The sequence below is a fragment of the Pteronotus mesoamericanus genome, unplaced genomic scaffold (assembly GCF_021234165.1).
Source record: "Pteronotus mesoamericanus isolate MK-2021 breed Mesoamerican mustached bat unplaced genomic scaffold, CSHL_Meso_final contig_90, whole genome shotgun sequence".
NCBI classification, from domain to species: Eukaryota; Metazoa; Chordata; class Mammalia; order Chiroptera; family Mormoopidae; genus Pteronotus; species Pteronotus mesoamericanus.
In genome coordinates, this window is record NW_026555277.1 from 12233056 (window position 1) to 12254087 (window position 21032).

Sequence of the window (21032 nt, forward strand, 5' to 3'; positions counted from 1 at the left end):
AAGTCGTTATTGTTCATGTATGTGCATTCCACTCCACTCTACTTGGCTGACAGGTTACATCGATATTATGCAAACCATTCTTGTTATATTAACAATGGCTGAATATTTTCTGGACAGTCATGCATTGTACCATTAAGAGAATCACAATATATTTCAAGAAACACTAATGAAATGAGCTGATAGGTGTGAAAAAGCACCTGCAAAGGTGTTTGTGCAATCTAGCTTAGAGTATCACACACATAACAATCCAAATATCCAGTAGTAAGAGATTGTGCAAACAGTGATTCACCTATATAATTAATTATAATGTATTCACTGATAATGAAAATGAGAATCTTTATATAGTAATATATTTGATAACTACCACCCCCTCATTAAATAGAGACAAATTTTAGAAGGTTTGGGGAAAATGCAAGAACTAAAGGAAACTAACTGAATAATGTCAAATTCCTGCTAGGAAGAGTCTAGCCAGGAGACTGCCTTTGGTAAATTTTGGTTCAATAATACTGTTACTACCTTATCTTCTGTGTTTGTATTACTCCCCCTAAATTCATAGTTCTACATGGACATGCCTGTGTGCTATCTTCCTGGAAACCACAAAAACAGACAAACACACTTAACAAAAACAAGCAAACAAGAAGGTGTGGACCTCTTCCATCCTACCTTCCTCCAAGTTTCATGTGTACATGTTGATTTTGCCCTTGAAGAGAATATTTCTTAAATGCTTGGTAGTCAAATGAACAATAAATGGCCATTTCCTTATATCTTTTATAGCAGCTTATAATTTCATTTTTTTGTATGACTGACTTAGAAACTTTTGCCTTTAAATAGAGAATACAAAACTGCCACAAGTTGATGTGTCTGATTTTACTTAAGTTCACTTAAAAACCAGAGAATCTGCTATGTCATGAAGAATGGAGGGTAGACGGGGCTGCTGGTCTTATTTCCTTTATTGATTGAAAGATTTGGGTATAATAAGTGAAAAAGCAATCAACCAAACAAACAAAAAATCCAAAAAACCAGTATATGGAACATTCATGATTATCCATTAGAAATGCACTTTAATTAATTGTTAATAATTTTTTGGTGCTGGGATCTACATAAAAAGAAGTGGCCTTTTATCTTACACTGATAAAAACCACCATAGGATACCAGAAACCCTTGCCAAAAATGCTGCACTTAATTTTTAGTTTCATCAATGGTACCTAACAATTATAATTAACACGTAGTGCTACAGTGGATTCAAAGTGAAGACTATCTTGAAGTATAGCCAAGTAATCACTATTGAAGCATTAATGGATTGAATGCATAAAAGAATAAATAACAAGTGACAATATTATTCCATCGTAATTTCTACATGTTGAACTGAAATTAGAGGACTACAAGCAAAATAGGTCAATCAAATAAACAGTTATATGGGCAGTAGAATTGCAAATTGATGCAATGATTTATAGTCACTGAGTATTTGAAAGTGACAACAATAGGCAAAACACTGGGTGAAGCAAGCTACAATAGAATTGTTCAATTTTATTACATATTTAACCCATCAACCAAAGAAAAAGAACTACAAATCACTAAAAAAACTTGACACTAGCATTTTCAGCTGCCAGTTAAGGGAAAAATAACTTCTTTTTTTGACTTCCAAATACATGCGCCCATTGTTAACACTATGATTTAATTATTATTTCCATTTTAAAAAGAATGTTGAAATTCACAGGTATTAAATATCATCCCTTATTACACACAATCAGGAAGTCATAAAACCTGTATTCAAAATCCATTCTATCTGATTTCAAAGTCTATAATCTACACTACACTATAGACAGAAAGGGCGGAAGCAATGCAATAAGGTTTCCTTTGGGTCAAAAGCATTCTATGATAAGATACCCTCATTATTCTTACACAATCATCTTATATCATGTTCAATTCAAATAGGTCCAAAAATTTATTTTTGCCAAGAGACCAGATGTAAGGTCTATCATATCTACAAAGGTCATAGCCATAGATATTAAACTAAATAAATATGTTTAACCATACAATAATCTTTATTCTTCCCTAAGAACATACACTATGACAAAGTAGTCAAGCTGATGAAGTTGAACTAGACTTAGAGGGTTTTTATTTTACTCAAAATATTATCAAACGCAGTGACATAAACAGATGCTTACAAATGCCTTTTGAGAATCAGATTTATTTAATGTCATATTAAAATAGAGATAGAATGTAGCAGTAAAGGGGCATGGACTTTGAGGTCGCAAGGAACAAGGTAGCAGTCATAAGGTCACCATTCACAGCTGCAGACCTTTAAGACAGTTATTCATCATCTCTGATCTTCAGAGATGTTATTGTGTATATATACAGTATTTTCTAAAATTTGGTGAAAATAGTCTCTAAAATGTTGTTTGTGATAATTAAATATAATCGTGTGTCTATAGTGTTTGACAAAATAAATACTAGCTATTTTTATTACAAATAGTAGTAAAGAACATAAGAGAACTGAAATGTCTAAATCTACTTTATCTAAATTTAATACCTTTCTAGATTATCATTTATTTCCTAATAATATAAATACTCTCAAATTAATACAATAACCCATTTTACCAAGGAAATAAAAATTGGGTATGCATATGGGAAAAGTTTTTGAGAAGATTTAGTTCATGTTATTGTTATTCAAAAAATAAAATTTTACTCCCAGTTTTTTTAGATTGTCCCCTTCAGTCCTAAAATTCCATTCAATCCATGCACTTCAATATAAAAGACAGCACAATGGGGTATCTTAATTAGGACAAAAGTGAAGTGCTGTCAGAAATGTTTGTTATTCTAACCGACAGAATGGGAGAACATAGTCACCGATACATCTGATATCTAAAATTTATAAAGTACTTACAAAACTCAACACCAAAAATATCCAAACCCAATGAAAAAATGGGCAAAGGACCAGAATAGACACTTCGCCAAAGAGGACCTACAGATTGCCCATAGACTTATGAAAAGATGCTCAATGTCAATAATCATCAGAGAAATGCAAATAAAAACCACAATGAGATATCATCTCACATCTGTCAGGATGGCTATCATCAAAATAAAAAAAAAACAAGTGCTGGTCAGGATATGGACAAAAGGGAACTCTTTTGCACTGTTGGTGGGAATACAGACTAATGCAGCCATTGTGGAGAGTAGTATGGAGTTACCTCAAATACTTAAAAATGGACCCACCTTTTGACTCAGCCATCCCACTTCTGGGAATATATATAAAAGAACCCAAAACACTGATTTGAAAGATCATAAGCACCCCTATGTTCATTGCAATACCATTTATAATTTCCAAGATATGGAAGCAGCCCAGGTGACCATCAATAGATGAGTAGAGAAAACAACTATGGGGCATTTACACAATGGAATACTACTTGACCATAAACAAGAAGAAAATTTTACCTTTTGTAAAATTTTGGACCTGGAGAACATTATGCCAAGTGAAATAAGGCAGTCAGGGAAAGACAAATACCATACGATTTCACTCATATGCATAATCTAATAAACAAACTGAACTAACAAGCAAAAGAGAGAAAGATTCATGGATGGAGAACAGATGACAGCTAGTTGGTGGGGGGAGGTTATGGGGTAGAGGGATTGAGCAAGAAAGAAAAAAGACCCATGAACATGGACAACAGTGTGGTGATTGCTGGGGGACGTAGGGAATAAGGGAACTAAATGGTAATGGGAAAAAAATGTAATAAAGATTAAATTAAAAATGTTTGTTATTCTAAACAACTGGTTAGGGATTTTACTTATTATTATGCCCTCTTACAATGACATCTTTACATCTTTATTTGTGAGATTTGATTTAACAGCATGAAGTATAAAGAAATTATTTTTAGCTCTTAAAAATTTAAGTAACTTATAGAATTAACGTTTCAGCATGTTTTAGTTAGAAACACACAGCATGATCTGACTGGTGTGGCTCAGTGGATTGAGTGCTGGTCTTTGAAATGAGGGGTTGCCAGTTCAATTCCCAGTTGGGGCACATGCCTTGGTTTTGGGCTGGGTCTTTGCTTGGGGCCATGTAAGAAGCAACCAACTGATGTTTTTCTCACACATCAATGTTGGTTTTTCTCTCTCTTTCTCCCTCCCTTCCCTTCTCTCTGAAAAAAATAAATTAAATTAAAAAAAGAAAAAAACACACAGTATGCAGTAATAAAGGGGACATGTATATCATCACTGGCCTAAGAAACAAGAGAAATCTCAAGTAAGCAACATAACATTACATCTTAAAGAACTAGAAAAAGAAGAACAAAAGTAACCCAAAGTTAGAATAACAAAGGAAATAATAAAAGAGCAGAACTGAATGAAATAAAGAACAAAAAGATTATATAAATTAATACAACAAAAAGCTGATTTTTTTAAAAGATTAATAAAAATTACAATCCACTGGCTAGACTACTAAGCATAAATTTTATTTAGTATATAAGATATATAAAAATGCATTTTATAAGTTAAATAACAATCGTTTGAACCCTTGTACAAAATTTATTCAATTCATGATCGTTTTATTACGTATTAAAAATACTTATTTTTAATTCTAAAAAAACAGCAAATTTTTCAGATAAAAAAATACTTTTCTGCATAAAAACCAAAAATCTGATTTATGGTCCCTTCCAATTCTCCCTTTCTTCTACATCTATTGAGCATCTATTATACCAAGCATTGTGAAATCAGAGAAGAAAGCTCAGAGTTTCATAATAGACAAACATTGGCAGGCAAACAACTGCAATATGATGTGACAAGTGCCATAAAAATATCGAAAATATATTAAGTTTTTATATATATCTGTCAATATTGACAGCACTTTATATGGTTAATCATTTAACCCCATCGCATCCTTACGTAATAAGTACTATACTATTATCCACATTTTACAAATGAGGAAATTAAAACAGAAAGATTTTAGACAATGAATGCCAATGCCACACTGCTCAATATGCACCAGATTTTGGGTTTGAATTTTGGGTTTGAATGACTGTGCACTATTACTGTGCTATTCTCTGACATAATTACAAAATAACATAAGATCTAAGCCCAGGATTCTATAGAAACAATTACGTACATTTATCTTTCAAACATATTTGCTTGTACCACATTACTGAAGTTATTACACAAAAAAGTCAGCAAATTCTAAGGCTTATGTTTTGTGGGGAAAAAAAGCGCCTCATTTGTCCATTTTAATATTTTAAGTATTTTAATAAAAAATTAGTAAATTCTGTGTAGTACAAGTTTTCTCTGTGGCCTCTTGGGGCATCTAATCCACAGTGGCAAACTTGGAGAGCTTTTTGGAAAAGGCAAAGTAAGACTTTAAGAATAAAAGTATACTAAACTCACCAGCTGAAGGGTATAAAGGTATGTTAGATAGAAGAAATAACAGAGGGGAAGCCTTTTCAAAAAAAGATTTTTGCATGTATAGGTTAATTTCACACAGGGCATAAAGTGTTTAGTAACTGATTGTAGCTGACATTTATTTAGTGCAGGAGGAGTAAATTTTCGCGTAGGATTTGTGCAATATCAAGGTTGTTGAATCAAGATCTCCAAAGCAAGCTGTATCACAATATATGGATAACCATACAGTGAGGCATCTTTCAAGTATTACAATGTATTATTGCAATTCGGAGCACTATGATATTTTTAAGCTGCTTAATTTTATGTGAACTAGCTTTTTGATGATTATATCCTACACAATCTTTTGTAATGAATTGAAATAACCAAGAAATGTTTCACACTCCCAGAGAATTTCCTATTACATTTCAGCAAAACATTAAATAAAAAAAGTTGACCTTAAAGATGAGTTATGTTTTTTTTCCACAAAACATACATAATTTGTTCACATTTTATATGATCACAAACATTTGTCAACCATGTGCTATAAGCAGATATTTTTAAAAATAATAATCAAAGTAAAGGTAACATTTTAACAGCAAACAAAAAAAGAACCATTTTCAAAAGAAGCTTGCTCTACAGAACATTTGATAACAGTTGTTTGAAAGTGTTTCATCTGCCAGAACTACAGAAGTGCAATCACCTTTGAAAGCTTTTGAATCAAACTCTTTTAACAATGTAGGGACAGAATTTTCTACTTTGTTTTAAAATATTTGAAAACTTCTAACTGGTATATAAGACCAACCGATTGACTTCAGAATAGGGAAAGTGCCTAGCAAAATTTTAACAAAAATGCCTTTTCATAACTGGTGGATGAATTTGACAATCTGATATCTAATTGACAGCTACAGACCATGATGGTCTTTTTACCTTTAGAGTTTTATATCTTTGCAAGGGATCGCTTGTAACTCTAATAGTTGCTACAGACAAGCAAAGATTTGACCGGTGAAACATTTAATTATAGTGTTAAAATACTATTTTTGAATATAAGCACATCATCTTTTTTTCATTGAAATGCCATTTTAATACTTCTAATCTTTCAGTAGGACCAAAAAAAAAAAAAACCACTGGAAGTCAAAAAATAGCAATATAGAATTGAGGTTGGAGAGTCAGCCTGCTTCCTGACTACTACATTCCAGTTGGCTGATCTCGGGCAATTTATTTTACTCTTCTATGCCTTTGTTTTTCCAATTCCTAATATACATAATAATGGTAATTCCAGTAAGCATTACATACATGATATAGGTAAAGTGATGGCACTTAATAGGCATAAAATGAGTATTAATCATAAAATCACCTCTTGAATAGTGAGCTTTGGCACAAAAAGCCAAAGATATAGTTACATCGTGTATATAACAATTACTACATTATTTTAAGATAATTCCTCTTTATGTCTGCTCATTAATAGATTATACATTCACTGAGGACAGGGACTCTGTCAGTGTAAACAGTGCAGTAGCCAGAATGCTGCTTGCCACAAAGATCTTCCATAAATATTACTCTGTTGAGTGTGGCTTAGGCATAAAACCTAGAGAAAGAAGGTACAAACTTTGCCTTTGTTTCCACATTCTGGCTCATGAATAACAACAGCAGGCTCCTCTGAGAGTTCACCAGATCACTTTCGGGAAACCCACAGGTCCATGAAGGGTGCAGGTTGAAGTATGGTGTCAACAATGGGTGAGGTACCAGACAGGACTCAAGAGTTTAACTTCATTGGTGAGTTCTTAATTCTGCTTTATTGAAACTCTCAGTGATCAGTTACTGGATCTTTTGACTGAAGATAAGTCAGAACACCATTTATGAGACAAGAGCCTGCAGTTAGTCCGGGTAACAAGGCATGGCCAACAAAGGCAGTCCAGGCCATGAGCTCTTGTGTCTGATTCATCACAAGAAATGACATATCAGCAACTCTGGCCATTGCCAAGCCAGTTCTGAACAACTCGCAGATGTATTACTCATCCTAGTCTATGTTTTTCTATACTGTGAGCACATCAGTTTAAAAAATATATCAAAAGCCTTGATGTTTTCATTGAACTTGTGAATGGCTAATAATCTCATTGCATTTATTTTAAATTGGTTTCCAAATCACTGACATATGCTGGGATTTTCACATGTCACTTTTTGAGAGGGCATTATAATTTTTCATTAAATGTAGTATATCATACATCAGATTTTGGCTATATTAAATCTTATTTTTCAATTTTAATAAAATAGTTTTATTATTTCTTAACTTTGAGGAAAAATACTCTGCATGTAGTCCTGTAAAACAGAGCAATTTCATGAATTTCCAACCTGCAAACCTCTCTTTGATAATTAGAGATTTATACCCCTCTCCTCCTCTCCCACAAAACTCAGAGCCGATCTGTCAACAGACTTAGAGACTGCCTTAGAGATCGGCACATCCATCATCTTTGACAATAAGCTGTTAGATTAGGTTAATTATTTAAGACTAGTGTATGCTTGGAAATCAGAGAAACAGGTTTAAAACTAATTTATAGGAATATAATCCACCGGTCATTTTCATGTTTAATCAAAAATATTTTAGAGGATGTCTCAATACTAATTGATCACATTAAGGTGACAAAACGCACTGTTCTTGCTTTACTGAGAAGAGTCATTCATCCCCTTTTAGGTTCAGACTTTTAGTATAACCTGAGAGTTTATTACTTATCAATGAATTAACATAATATTAACATTACAAAAAGGATTGGCATACTATGGATTCAGTTGTTACAAGTCAAATAATGTCATCTATATGAATGTGTTTTGCAGTTTTTATTATTACATAGATGGAACTATAGCTATCCTGGTTACTCTTTTCAATATCTCATAATATTCAACTAAAAAAATTAATTTACATTTAACTCCTTCATTGTTTATATAATTACATATTACATGTAATTATATAATATGTAATTACATATATAATTATATATAATTATATATAAAAGGTACGTAACATGTACCTTTTTAAAGCTATGTCTATAAAATTAATTTTTAAAAATCTGGTTATTTCAAGGTTTTGTTTTGTGCTTTAAATAAATGAAGTACATCTAAAACAAAATCACTAGCAGTGTGTAATGCAATTTTAGTGAAATGAGTCTGTTTAGTTCTAGAGTTGTTTTCATACATTATTTGTAGATTTGTATATCAATATTTTACTTATCACCTTGCATTGTCTAGTTATTAGTAACCTAAATAGAGTGATATTTTCCTTTGTTTTATATGCTAAATCTCTATTACAGACACCAATTTAAAAATATACTTTTTACTATATGGTTTGAAAATATTTTCAGAAAATACACACATTAAATGAACTTTATTTGTAATCATTGATACATTTACAATTATTCATAAATAACATTACATTTATACCAAATAGCCCTTTTCCTTGTATTAATGAGTAAAAAGCTAGTATGCATGTTAGTAATAAAGTTACAAAATAATAGTATCCATTTTAATTAGTGATTGAACCAGTTAAATATATATTTATGTCAATTAAAATAATATTTTTGGGATTTACAGTCTTTCTATGCACATACATTGAATGCATATGCTACTGTATGCTAAAGGCCCTGTGCTGTGATGAATCCCTCCCTTCTTCTGCTTTTAGAGCTACTGTGGGGAATAAAAACAGTACAGAGAGCTCGCGACATCAGGTAAGAAGGTCACTGTCAATAAACAACTCCATGCATATAAGGCAGATTTATGAGAGGCAACTTCTCATAATAACAGTAGTACTTTCAGGCATTAGTGCTTCAGTCCTTCACATGAGAGAAAGTAAATAAGAGACACACTTTCTGAAAACATTCAGTTAAAGCACTTTGGGAGACAGAAAAGAAAAAAACCTGATATCAAGAGAAAATGAACATAAAATTTAGGTCACTGCTAAATGAGTATTTTCTCTATGGGTTTTCCTTTACCAATTGCTTTTATACACACTTCACATCTAAGTATTTGGACGAAATTCATTGAAAACCTTGCTTTTCCATCAGTGCTCCATTAGCAAAAGTGAACTCCACTGTATCAGGGTCTAAGCTATTGTAAAACAAGGAGAAGGTTGTGGGACCTTTGTACCCTACAACAAATCATTTTGATTTTATTCTTTGGTCACTTTTCCTACAGTGTGCCCTTAACTTCGGCCACCTCAGAAGTCTAAATCTCTGCAACATGTGAAGTTGGCGTCTAAGGCACTTTCGGCTATACCTACAGACATCCTGTTCTTTATTTATATTAAATATATTTGCCTTAGAGGACTAAATAGAGCCTCCCATACTGAACTTGGGTCCCTGATCACATCGTCTGCTTCTCATTATCATATTCCCTTTCAATGTCAATCATATGTTGTATAAGGGAAGATAACTAGGAGGAATTATAGTTGTATTTCTTTATTGCCCAAGAAACCAGATACTATGGATATTTCATTTCTTTTCATATAGTCTCTTGGGGTCTTAGTTTTCTTCATTATCTCCACCAAATGTGGTTAAGAATGAATACAGAGATCTTGTTTTGCATATCTTGATCTTTTAAACATTGCTAAAATCAGTGTTCAATAAGCCTCTCTATTATCTCTTCTCCTTTCTGCATTTTCAACCCTTTCCTTTCCCCCTGCTCTTATGTATAATCAAATAAGCATGTTGTCTCCTATCTAAACAAAGGAGAAGTCTTTATCTGACTCTAGAGATAGAGCCTTTTCTCCTCTTCATTTTCACAGCTGAACTGTTTCAATATGATGTAGTCCCAACATTTTATCACCAATCCTTCACATCTAAATCACTGTAGGAGCCACAGTTGCCCTGGGCTGTCCAGTTTTTGCACTGAAAGCCCATGATCCAGGAAAACGCTCATTCGTAGACAAACAGGGATAGTTGTTCATCCTGCCGTAAACCCTCTCCTATAATCTCCATCTACAATCACTTTAAATTCTGATAGTTAAACCTTCTATCTTCCATCCATCAATCCTTTTTGTTTCCACAAACTCCTAGTTCAAATTCTCTTCTGCCCCTAGCCTGACTGTATTAGCCTCCTCGATGAGACTGATTCCCTCATCTTACCATCAATCTTTCTAAAAGGCAAATCCGATTATGTTACCCTCCAAAGCAGTATAAAACTTCAATCAGATACTCATTATCCTGTCCTTGGCCATCTGTGTACCCTTGCCTATCATTTCTTTCTTCTTCCCTCAGCTCTATTCAAACATATTATTACTCCCAAAATATGCCATTGTAGACTCACCCTTCATGGCTTTGTACATGCACTGCCCTTTCTCGGAACCCACCCTTCTCGAAACTACCTAATGTATTATTGTACTTCCCCGAGAACTCTCAGCTCAAGAAGGCACAGCCTCCTTTTGGAAGCCATCCACACTCTTCCGAGCAAATGAGGTTCTCTTTCTTGCTTTTCTGCTGTACTTTGTACATTCTTCCATTTTAACCCAGGTCTCATAATTTCCTTTTTCCTCCTTCCTTACCTGATTATACTTAAGGAGAAGCACCATGTGTTTTTCTTTCTTATGTGCTATACCAGCAGGGTTTCTATTTCAGTAAATAATTGAAATAATGTTTAATGATCTAATTACATTATTTGTATAGTCCTTACCTTTAAGAGGCAGGGTAGATAAGAGTACATTGACAGGGTCTTTAAATAGAAACTCACTATCATTCTTTTACTCCACCTGCCCTTGCACAATTACTTTATAAGCTGTACCCATTACCTAAAGAGTGACTAAACTTATTAAAATGTGGCAAAACTGTTACCAATTTCCTTACCGTTCTTGCATCCCATAAAGATAGGGATTTATCTGCAGAACCTGTGAGAAGGGTGTTGGAGCACAGGAAGAACTCAATGCTGTTCACGGAATCCATATGTCCATACAGAGTGCATCTGCATCTTTCACTGCAGGGAGAGAAATTAAGAGCTAAAGTGTTAGGAGGTAGCACCCACATGTGTCTTACGCTAATGGTATAGAACAACACAAACAAAGATAATTTAAAAATCTAAGGCATAAAGTAGTTTTATAAATGGCAAAATGTATAAGAACAACAGTTGTAAAAAATTCTAAAATTACCTTATATTCTAAGCACTGTATAAATTAATGGCATGAAATTGACCAAGTTTAAATTACCCTTAATTTATAAAGGTACTTCATAAAGCCATCTTTAAACACTTTCATTCCTTATCATTAATGGCTACATAAAAATTGTTCTCATTTAATAAAGGAATATGCTGAGAAAAGAAAACATTCCACTAATGTGTTAAGACTAGATAAACTTTAAGTCATTCTGTTTTTTTTTCCCTTCAGCTTTGGCTGTATATTAAAATTGCCTAAGATACTTAGCCTCAAGCCCCAGACATTCTATTTCAATTGGTCTGAAATGGAGCCTGAGTATTAGTGTGAATTAACATCTCCTCTTCCGTGATTATAATTTGCCTTTAGGGATGAGAATCTAAACCAATGGTTTTCAAAGGGTTTTACCCAGACCAGCAGCATCAACATCACTTGGGAACATATTAAAATGCAAATTCTCAAGACTCATCCTCTGCAGTTGAAACTCAGCAACCCGTGTTTTGAAAAACTCTCAGGTGTTTCTGATTTGGGGCTACAATTTGAGAATGCCTGATCTAAACAATTATAAATAACTGAAAAGACAACTGCAGTTTTGTCTTTTTTTTCTCTTTGATGAAAGTGCTGTTTCTTAATTAAACAGGGTAAACGCATACAGTCCTATCACTCTTCATTTGTGAGGTTTGATTGGTTTTAATTAACTTTATTTATAAATCTATTTTAAAAATAGGGAAAGAGTGGAAGGTAATTAATAATGCTGTGAATGGGTGAGTCAGTATAAGTACATGTTTAATAAGATAATCAGCGAGTTAAGCTCTAATCGGTACAGTAGTTTTTGTTTGAATTATTGATAACTTTAATTAGATCATTTCTTATGCAGTGTATGTCCTTCAGTGGAATTTGTTTTATATTTATTTATTCTTCAATTTTTACAATTCTTTTATTTTTTAGTATTTTTTATTTTGAAAGAATTAATTTTTTTTAAATTGTTACAATACATTTGTCTCCACTTACCCATCACCACTCTCCCCAGACCCATCCACCCCTCCCCCGCCTCAATCCTTCCCCACCTTTGGCTTCATCTATGGGTCCTTCACACCTGTTCCTTGATCTGACCCTTCCCCTCCCTCTCCCTGCTACCCCCTCTCTTCCTCCTTCCCATCCCTGTCGGATTCTTCTTTCTTTCAATGTTGCTAATCATAGTCTTCTATTTTTACAATTCTTCATAAGTTTTGGTTCCTTTTTATTGCAACTTATCTTTGTATGGGGACAGCTACCTGCTAAAGATTAATAGCAGAAGAAGGGAAATTGAACTTAGGTTATCACTAATTTCTAAATACACTTATTGTCTTCCACAACGACATATCACGAAATGTGTTACCGACTTGTTCCCTGAAGTTCATCTCTCCTCCACTTGTGTATTTTACAGTATAGATATAGCTGTTGCAAAACCCCCAAGTCACAGACTCTATATCAATTGTGAAAGCTCCTGACCCTCTTACCACCCACCACTTGCCTCGCCTATAGAAATCTTCTTTAGCTCCTTTATCTAACAATAAAAATGTCTTGCTAGGATTTATATTTCTAACCATAATACAGTAACCAGTAGTGTACTTCTCCTCTCACCATAAACAACTATAAAATTACACAAATTGTATTAGGCAACTGTTGCTGGCATCGAACTAAACACAGTGGTTTGGAAGTCCCTGAATGAAAGAAAAAACTCAACATGAGCTTCTTAACACCTGTGTCTTGCTGCTTAGAAACATTAGCCTGCTCTCAACTACAGTGGTAGAACCCCAGTAGAACTGAAATCTCACTGAGCCAAGGGGCAGTGAGAGCAGTCTGGGTTGCTAAGATACCTAAATTTACAGTGTAGGGTACCTGAGAAAAGGGAGCTACACTGGGAACGGCAGTAGTTTGTGTGGGAATTTATTATGAATTGTTGGCTAACGTCAAGATGACATTTCTACAGAGTAAGATTCCAGAAGGCTTAGAAGAAGTTTCTTGCTTTGTGGTTGAGAACCAAATAGTGATACCAGTGACCAGCCACTGCTGCAAGACATTGGATTTTAATGACAACCGGAGAAGAGAGAACTTACTGAGCACCTCAGACTTTCAGTTGATCCTGCAGAAAGGTTCCACCATAGAAGTAAGGGTCAGATGCATGAATTAAGTTCAAAACCAAAGTAGACTTGTTTTACCAAAGAGTAAAACCAAGCCTAAAGGGCAAAAGTAATTTGTCTCAAATTAAACTGATTGCTGAAACAGAATTCACTACTTTTTGTAGAAAGGCTACCTAATACAGATTCCCTACAATTTGCCATTAACAACATCCAGCATACAATTTTTAAACAACTACTACTGTAACTGTTCTGAAACTTTATTTCTTTAATATGACCTTTTCTCCTTTCTTTCCTTTTTATTAAAACTTCTCTCATCTAGCACCCTGACTCCTGCCTCCTTCTCCCTTGCACATCCGCTTCATTAGTTATTCAGTTCTCAGGACAATGAGATTATGGTTAGCATGGAATAATCTTAGGAACAAAGCCTTGGGTCTGTTGACCACAGAGACAGAATTTTAGTAAAACTAGAGGTAACATTTAGGCTTCTGTTGTGTTTCAGCTCCAGAACCACCCCACCGACTACATCCTTGTGAAACCAGACAAAGCCACACCATGGCTGACATCAGGAACAGACGAACAGATCTCCTACCCCCTATTCTAGTGCTGACCAGTCAGTAGAGATCACAACCTTGACCACAAGTCTAACTCCTTTAGTCACCATGATCAATAATTTTTACACTATATAACTTATCTCCTAGAAGCTACTGAGGAGCCAGGTCCTTGAACATTAGCTCATTTTTTACTCATTTTGCTGAAAACTCCTGTTCCCATATTGTCGGGCTTTGACACACACAGGCAAATGGACCCTGTTCATTGCTAACAATACATGTATGAAGATGTTGAAAATGTGACCCATATATATTTCTGTGAATAATTAAATATTTATAGTGATCTAATTGTCTTGTCAAATAGTGTTTTCCATACATTCATGAGTCAAGTCACATCTTCACAGATAGAGAATCTTTAATATTTGGAATACCTATTCTGTTAACATATATGTCTTCTGCTTTCTAATGGCACAAAATATATGGCTGACGAGAGGCATTTTGTGTTTAATTAAAAGGAAGTAAGAAGAAAATGAAACATAAAAATTCACAAAAATTTAACAAAAACAAGCAAGAAAATATTTATATAATTGCAATAAAAAGAAAGATATATGTGAACAGCTTCAGAAAAATATTAAACTATGGTTCATATTTCTAACCTTCTATGAGCCATTATTGAAATAAAATTTCCACCTGTAACAAAATTAGGCAATGAACTTTGTAAGTAATTGATTTGTGGTACCTTAGTAAAAGACTGTAGTTATTAAATAGAATAACATTAAGTATGATTTTTATTATTTTTAATTGAAGTATTACAACATATATAAAATTATGCTCTTAATATTTTTACATACATAATTAGCTATTAAACTAAAAGCATTCTCCTATTTGCAAAATTTGGTAGTATTTTTAAGGCAAATGCATCAGCATTATGAGTATACTTGTTTCATCACAATAAAGATCTAAGAAATACATATACACATATTACTTACCTATTATATGCACTATTGGGGAAAAAAGTGGTGCACATTAACAATTTACATTCAGGCTTTGTCTGTTGTCATTAAAACCCAATTCAATTATTTGAGAGTGCATATTCATTTATGGTCGTGGGTTAGAGGGAGCAATTTCTCAACGCTATATTAAAACTCACTTAACTTCCCAATGAAAAGGAAAAGATGGGCCTTTGTACTGCTTGAGGGGGAAAGAAATCTGCTCAGGAGTCGCTGGCTTAAGGTGAGGGGCCTTCCAGGCAGGCAAGCTACAAGAGCAGGCTTGTGAGATTAATTATCTGCCAGAGAAGGAAGTCCCATTCAGACTTCCTCTGCAAGGTGAAAATGGACTAAAGTGATGGAGCATGACAGCACCGTAAGGAATGGAAATCATTTGTACATTTCCATCAAAAACATAAACACTGAAGCCTGATGCAATTTTCTGTCTGTTGCCCTGTCCGCTGTTTCCTATCATTTTTGTAGGCAGAAGATAGTTCACAAGCAATAGCTCATTCTTAACTCACCTCCTGCTTTTCCTTTATTTCCTTTTGTCTCCTCTATTCTCTTTCCTGCCCCCTTGATTTAATTTACTATTCTAGTAACTGAATGATGGATGGTTCTCTGAACTTCCACCTCTTTGCAAAACAAAGCTAAAGGAAAGGCATCTATTCTAGAGCAGTTACATTTTCTTTTAAAAGGTATTTCCCACACATACATTCACTCATAAGAGGACACCATTTTAACATAGTTTTCCTTTGTGAGGCATTCAATTTTAGAGAGCTTTTTAATTTTATTTGGTGTGATTGTTTTAACACTATTAATATTGAATATGAAATTGTACCTTTAAACTCAGGCTTGTGTGAATTTAGAGATTAGAAAAATGTGGTTATTGGAATTAATGGAACATTTATGAAAAGGCAGGAGCAATATATTTTTAAGTAAATATGAAGAAAAGGGCTCAACATACCTACCTTTTCTTTAAAAGTGAATTGGAATTAATTTTTATTAACCCTTAGCAAGACCTGGATTTTAAATAGTATTTATATAATTGAGGCAACATAAAATGATAAGACTTATTGTGGGGTTTATCTGCAATAAAATTCTTTATGAAATACCTAAATCGAAGAATCTAAAATAAACGTAAGTGAAACTTATTTAAAACCTTCTACTGCAATTCATAACATCCACATTCAGTGAGGGATTCTGGCCATCCCCTGGGTTATTTTTTTAAGTTTGTATATGCTAGTTTTTAAACCCACCAAAATTTTCATCTCAACGAGGCAACATCCTTAGGTCACATCCGAAATTTGATTTCAGAAGTTAATATAAGGCAAAGGAGGAGAGCCTTTTGTGTGTTTTATATTTTCCCAAACATATAAAATCCTTCATCATGCAATAGTTTCCTCTTTTGTGACCATGGAATGCAGTTAAACATTGAGTGGAGGAAGTGGTATTTCAATGCAATCTCCCAGGGAGTGTGCCCCAAGCTCCACCTTAAAGATCACTACGATCCGTCATGGAATAATAGTCTATGATGTGTTCTGAGTGTCTCCCTTAGGAAAGACCATGAAGAGGTCACAGCTCCTAGACAAAGGAAAGCTGTTGTCCAAAAACCCTAACAATAGTCATGCAGCCTGCACATTACACTTTGGAATGGTACTAAAACTCCATGTAGTAAAGGGGAGATTTTTGGCAACCTCCAACACCTGGAATGCAGCCTGCATGTTGAAAATAAAAGCAAAAGGTGAGTAAATAAAATAACTGTAATAGAGCTGAAGACTCAGAGTACCAAGTTTTACTCAGGCTCGTTAGTCAACTGAATTGCCTTTGCCAAGAGTGTGGGTGCAGGGAGGGGTTAAAAGGCTGCAGCAGCGCACACTGGTGACAGTGAGAAAAAGTGGGAGCTTATTGGTAAATGCCAGTAAACTGGGAACTAGACAAAGTAATATAAAAAGACCAAATGTTGGAATGGCAACCTGGGGCAAATTAGTAGGCACAGGAAAGTAACTGCATATTACAACAGTTCCTACATTTAACATTGTAGTTTAAGCTGTCATTTATTGAGTGCTTACTGTTGTACTTTACATATATTAACACCCTAAAGTACAGCTGACCCTCTCTTCTTACTGGTAAATTCCATATTTGTGAATTGCCTCCTTGGTAACAGTCATTTTCAATCCCCCAATAGATGTTTTTGAGGCATTCCCAGATGTGGGCATGCACAGGATGGCAAAAAAATTAGTCACGTGATATACACATTCCCTGTGGAGTTCAAACTAGGTGAAATTACATCTTCTTGTTTCAAGTCTCATATTATAGACCGGGTCCTTTTGCAGTATATACAGTTCCACCGTTCTTGCACTTTTGTGCTTTTTAGGGTAATTTTCATAATTTTTTTTGTTGAAAATGGTCTTCAAGTGTGGTCTTATCTTGTGTTCCTATGAGCAAGGAGGCCATGATATAACTTAGTCAGAAAATGTATGCTGGAGAAGCTTTGTTCATGCCCAAGCTCTATAGTGCTGTAGGTTGTGAGTTCAAGGTTAATGTCAACAATATATTTTAAATAAGGTGTCTTTAAACAGAAACACTAATAAAACAAGTTTACATATTGACTGATTTATATATTGTCTGATTGATGAATCGGCTTGCAGGGAACTAACCCTGTGTTTCTCTTAGGAGCAATGGTTTTGTAGTCACCAACTCAGTGTTTGTGGTAACTCTACAAAACATAGATACCTTAAATAACAAGGACCAATTTTACTGATAAGTTTTACAGTTTTCAGATAAGAAAACTAAAATATATAGAATCTAGGTAACTGGTATAACATGGGTGGTTAGTGATGGCAGCGCCTTTTTTCCCCAAACAGTTGGCTTAAGGCCATGTACTTTTAATCACTATTTACACTGTCTTCTTCAATGTACAGCACGATATAATGTTAACTGAGGACCTTGGGACATCAGCTACTGATGAAAACATGCTCTGCAAGCAGAACAATATAACATACATTTCACAGGTATTTTCTTTAAGAAATAGTTACTATTTGAAATATTTCAGTGCTCAAGGTGAAATATTCATTATCGAGAAAAGTATTTTCTGTTAGCCTATCCTTCCACAATCCCAGATAGATAAATTTTATAAATTAGAAACATTTTTAAATTCAGATAAAATGACTGTTATCTGGTCGGACGTAGTGGTACCCTGTAGTCAATTTGTACTGGTTTACAAGACAGCGGTACACATGTCTCCCCAATTCCACATTTAGTAAATTTACCTGGGCAGTAGGAAATTTGTCATGGTAGGAATATGTAGACCATGGAAACTGACAAATGCTGCACATCAGGGTTTCATTTTCCTGAGAGTGGGTTCACAAGCACACCACTGCCTGATCCTCATCTCTTTAGTTTAGCCAGAATTTATTTATGTTTCCAACTTGTTGTAATTAAAGATTTCCTTTGTATTAAATGTATTGGGGGCACAATGGCTAACAAAATTATATGGGTTTCAGTTGCGCAGTTCTATAATGCATCATCTGTACACTGTCCTGTGCACTCATCACCCCAAGTCAAAACTCCTTCCATCACCATTTATCCCCCACAGCCCCCACATCCTCCCACCAACGACTCACAGCAATCAGCACATTGTCGTCAGTGTCCATGAGTTCTCTTTTTTATTCTTTTTTGCTCAATCCCTCCCAGCTCCCACACCTACCCCTGAGAGCTGTCAGTTTACTCTCCATTTATGAGTCTATCTCTATTCCGTTAGCTCAATTCGTTCATTAGATTCTACATATGAGTGAAATCATGTGGTACTTGTCTTTCTCTGACTGGCTCATCTCCAGTATAGCATGAACTTAGCATAATGTTCTACAGATCCATCCATGCTGTCACAAAGGGTAACATTTCCTTCCTTTTTATGGCTGAGTAATAGTCCATTGTGTAATTGTACCGCAGCTTTTTTATCCACTCATCTACTGATGGACACTTACTTGAGCTGCTTGCAAATCTTGACTGTTGTAAATAATGTTGCAATCAACATAGGGGTGCATGTATTCTTTTGAATTTCTTCAGGTAAATTCCCAGAAGTGGCATTACTGTGTCATAAGGCAGTCCTTTTTTTAATTTTTTGAGGTAGCTCCATACTACTTTCGACAGTGGCTGCACTAGTCTGCATTCCCGCCAACAGTGCAAAAGGGTTACCCTTTCTCCACATCCTCACCAACACTTGTTGTTTGTTGATTTATTGATGATGCCATAATGACAGGCATGAGGTAATATCTCAGTGTGGTTTTAATTTGTATTTCTCTGAAGATTAGTGACGTTGATCATCTTTTCCCATATCTACTGATCCTCTGCATGACCTCTATTCATATTCTTTGCTTATTTTTAATTGGATTGTTTGTGTTTTTGGTGTTGAGATATAAGTTCTTCATAAATTTCAAATACTAATCCATTAGCTGTATGATTGGCAAATAGGTTCTCCCTTTCAATGGGTTATCTTTTCATTTTGTTGAAAATTTCCTTTGCTGTGCAAAAATCTTTTAGTTTGATGTAGTCCTATTTGTTTATTTTTTTCTTTTTTTCCCCTTGCCTGAGGAGGCATATCAGAAAAAATATTGATAGGAGAAACATCCAAGATTTTACTGTCTATGTTTTCTTCTAGGGCTTTTATGGTTTCAAGACTAACATTTAAATCTTTTTAAAAATATTTATTTATTTATTTTTAGAGAGAAGGGAAGGAAGGGAGAAAGAGAAGGAGAGAAACATCAATGTGAGAGAAAACCATTGATCAGTTGCTTCTCGTATGCATACCAGCCAGGGAACAAACCTGCAACCCAGGCATGTGCCTTGACCAGGAATCGAATATGGGACCTTTGGCTTTGCAGGATTATGCCCAACCAACTGAGCCACAGTAGTCAGGGCAACATTTAAGTCTTTAATCCACTTTGAGTTTATTCTTGTGTTTGGTTGTAAGAAGATGGTCTAGTTTCATTCTTTGCATGTATCTGTCCAATGTTCCCAACACCATTTATTGAGTCGACTATCTTTACCCCATTGTAAAGCTGTGGGTTTATTTCTGGGCTCTATTCTGTTCCTTTGATCTATATGTCTGTTTTTATGCCAGTACCATGCTGTTTTGAATACTATGGCCTTGTTGTATACTTTGATATCAGGTAGCGTGATTCCTTGAACTTTGTTCTGCTTTCTCAAGATTGCTGTTGCTATATGGGGTCTTCTGTTCTTCCATATACACTTTTTGGAATATTTGTCCTAGTTCTGTGAAATACGCCATTGGTATCCTGATAGGAGTTTCAATGATATACATTGCTTTCGGTAGTAGGGACATTTTAATGTCGTTAATTCTTCCTATATATGAACATCATATGTGCTTCCACTTGTATCTTCTTCAATTTCTTTCTTCAGTGTCTTATAATTTTCCAAGTATAGGTCTTTTATATCCTTGGTTAAATTAATTAAAGATTTCTTTAAAAATACCATTTATCATCTGATTACACCTTGCATGTATTGAGAAACATCTCTTTTGCATCTTTTATTATTTTCTTTATTTTGTTTCTTTTTTTCTTTTCTTTTTTAAATTCATCATATATAATATGGTGAGAATAAATGTAAGTGCCTTATTTCTTAAGAATGCAATACCAAACTATTTCTTTAGTAATTTCCTAACTCATCCTTTACTTCCAGAGCATAGGTTCATTACCTCCCATTTGCATATTCTGGATAATTTTATACCAACTAAACAAAGTTAAAATGTTATTTTCCCTCAATATTATTATAAAGGACAGAAAGAGCTAGAAGTGAAATGACACATTGCTGAGTTGACTCATGGTCTGGGTGTATGAAGTTAATAGACTAAATAAAA

At 34.4% G+C, this 21032-nt stretch overlaps 1 protein-coding gene across 1 annotated transcript in view; it reads right to left on the bottom strand.

The window, feature by feature from the left end:
• SPAG16 (sperm associated antigen 16) overlaps positions 1-21032 on the bottom strand; it is a 758894-nt gene that overhangs the window by 294337 nt on the left and 443525 nt on the right. Inside the window, exon 13 of the mRNA XM_054585688.1 lies at positions 11196-11322. Within this exon, the coding sequence (XP_054441663.1) occupies positions 11196-11322 (127 nt within the window). The remainder of the gene's footprint in view (positions 1-11195; positions 11323-21032) is intronic.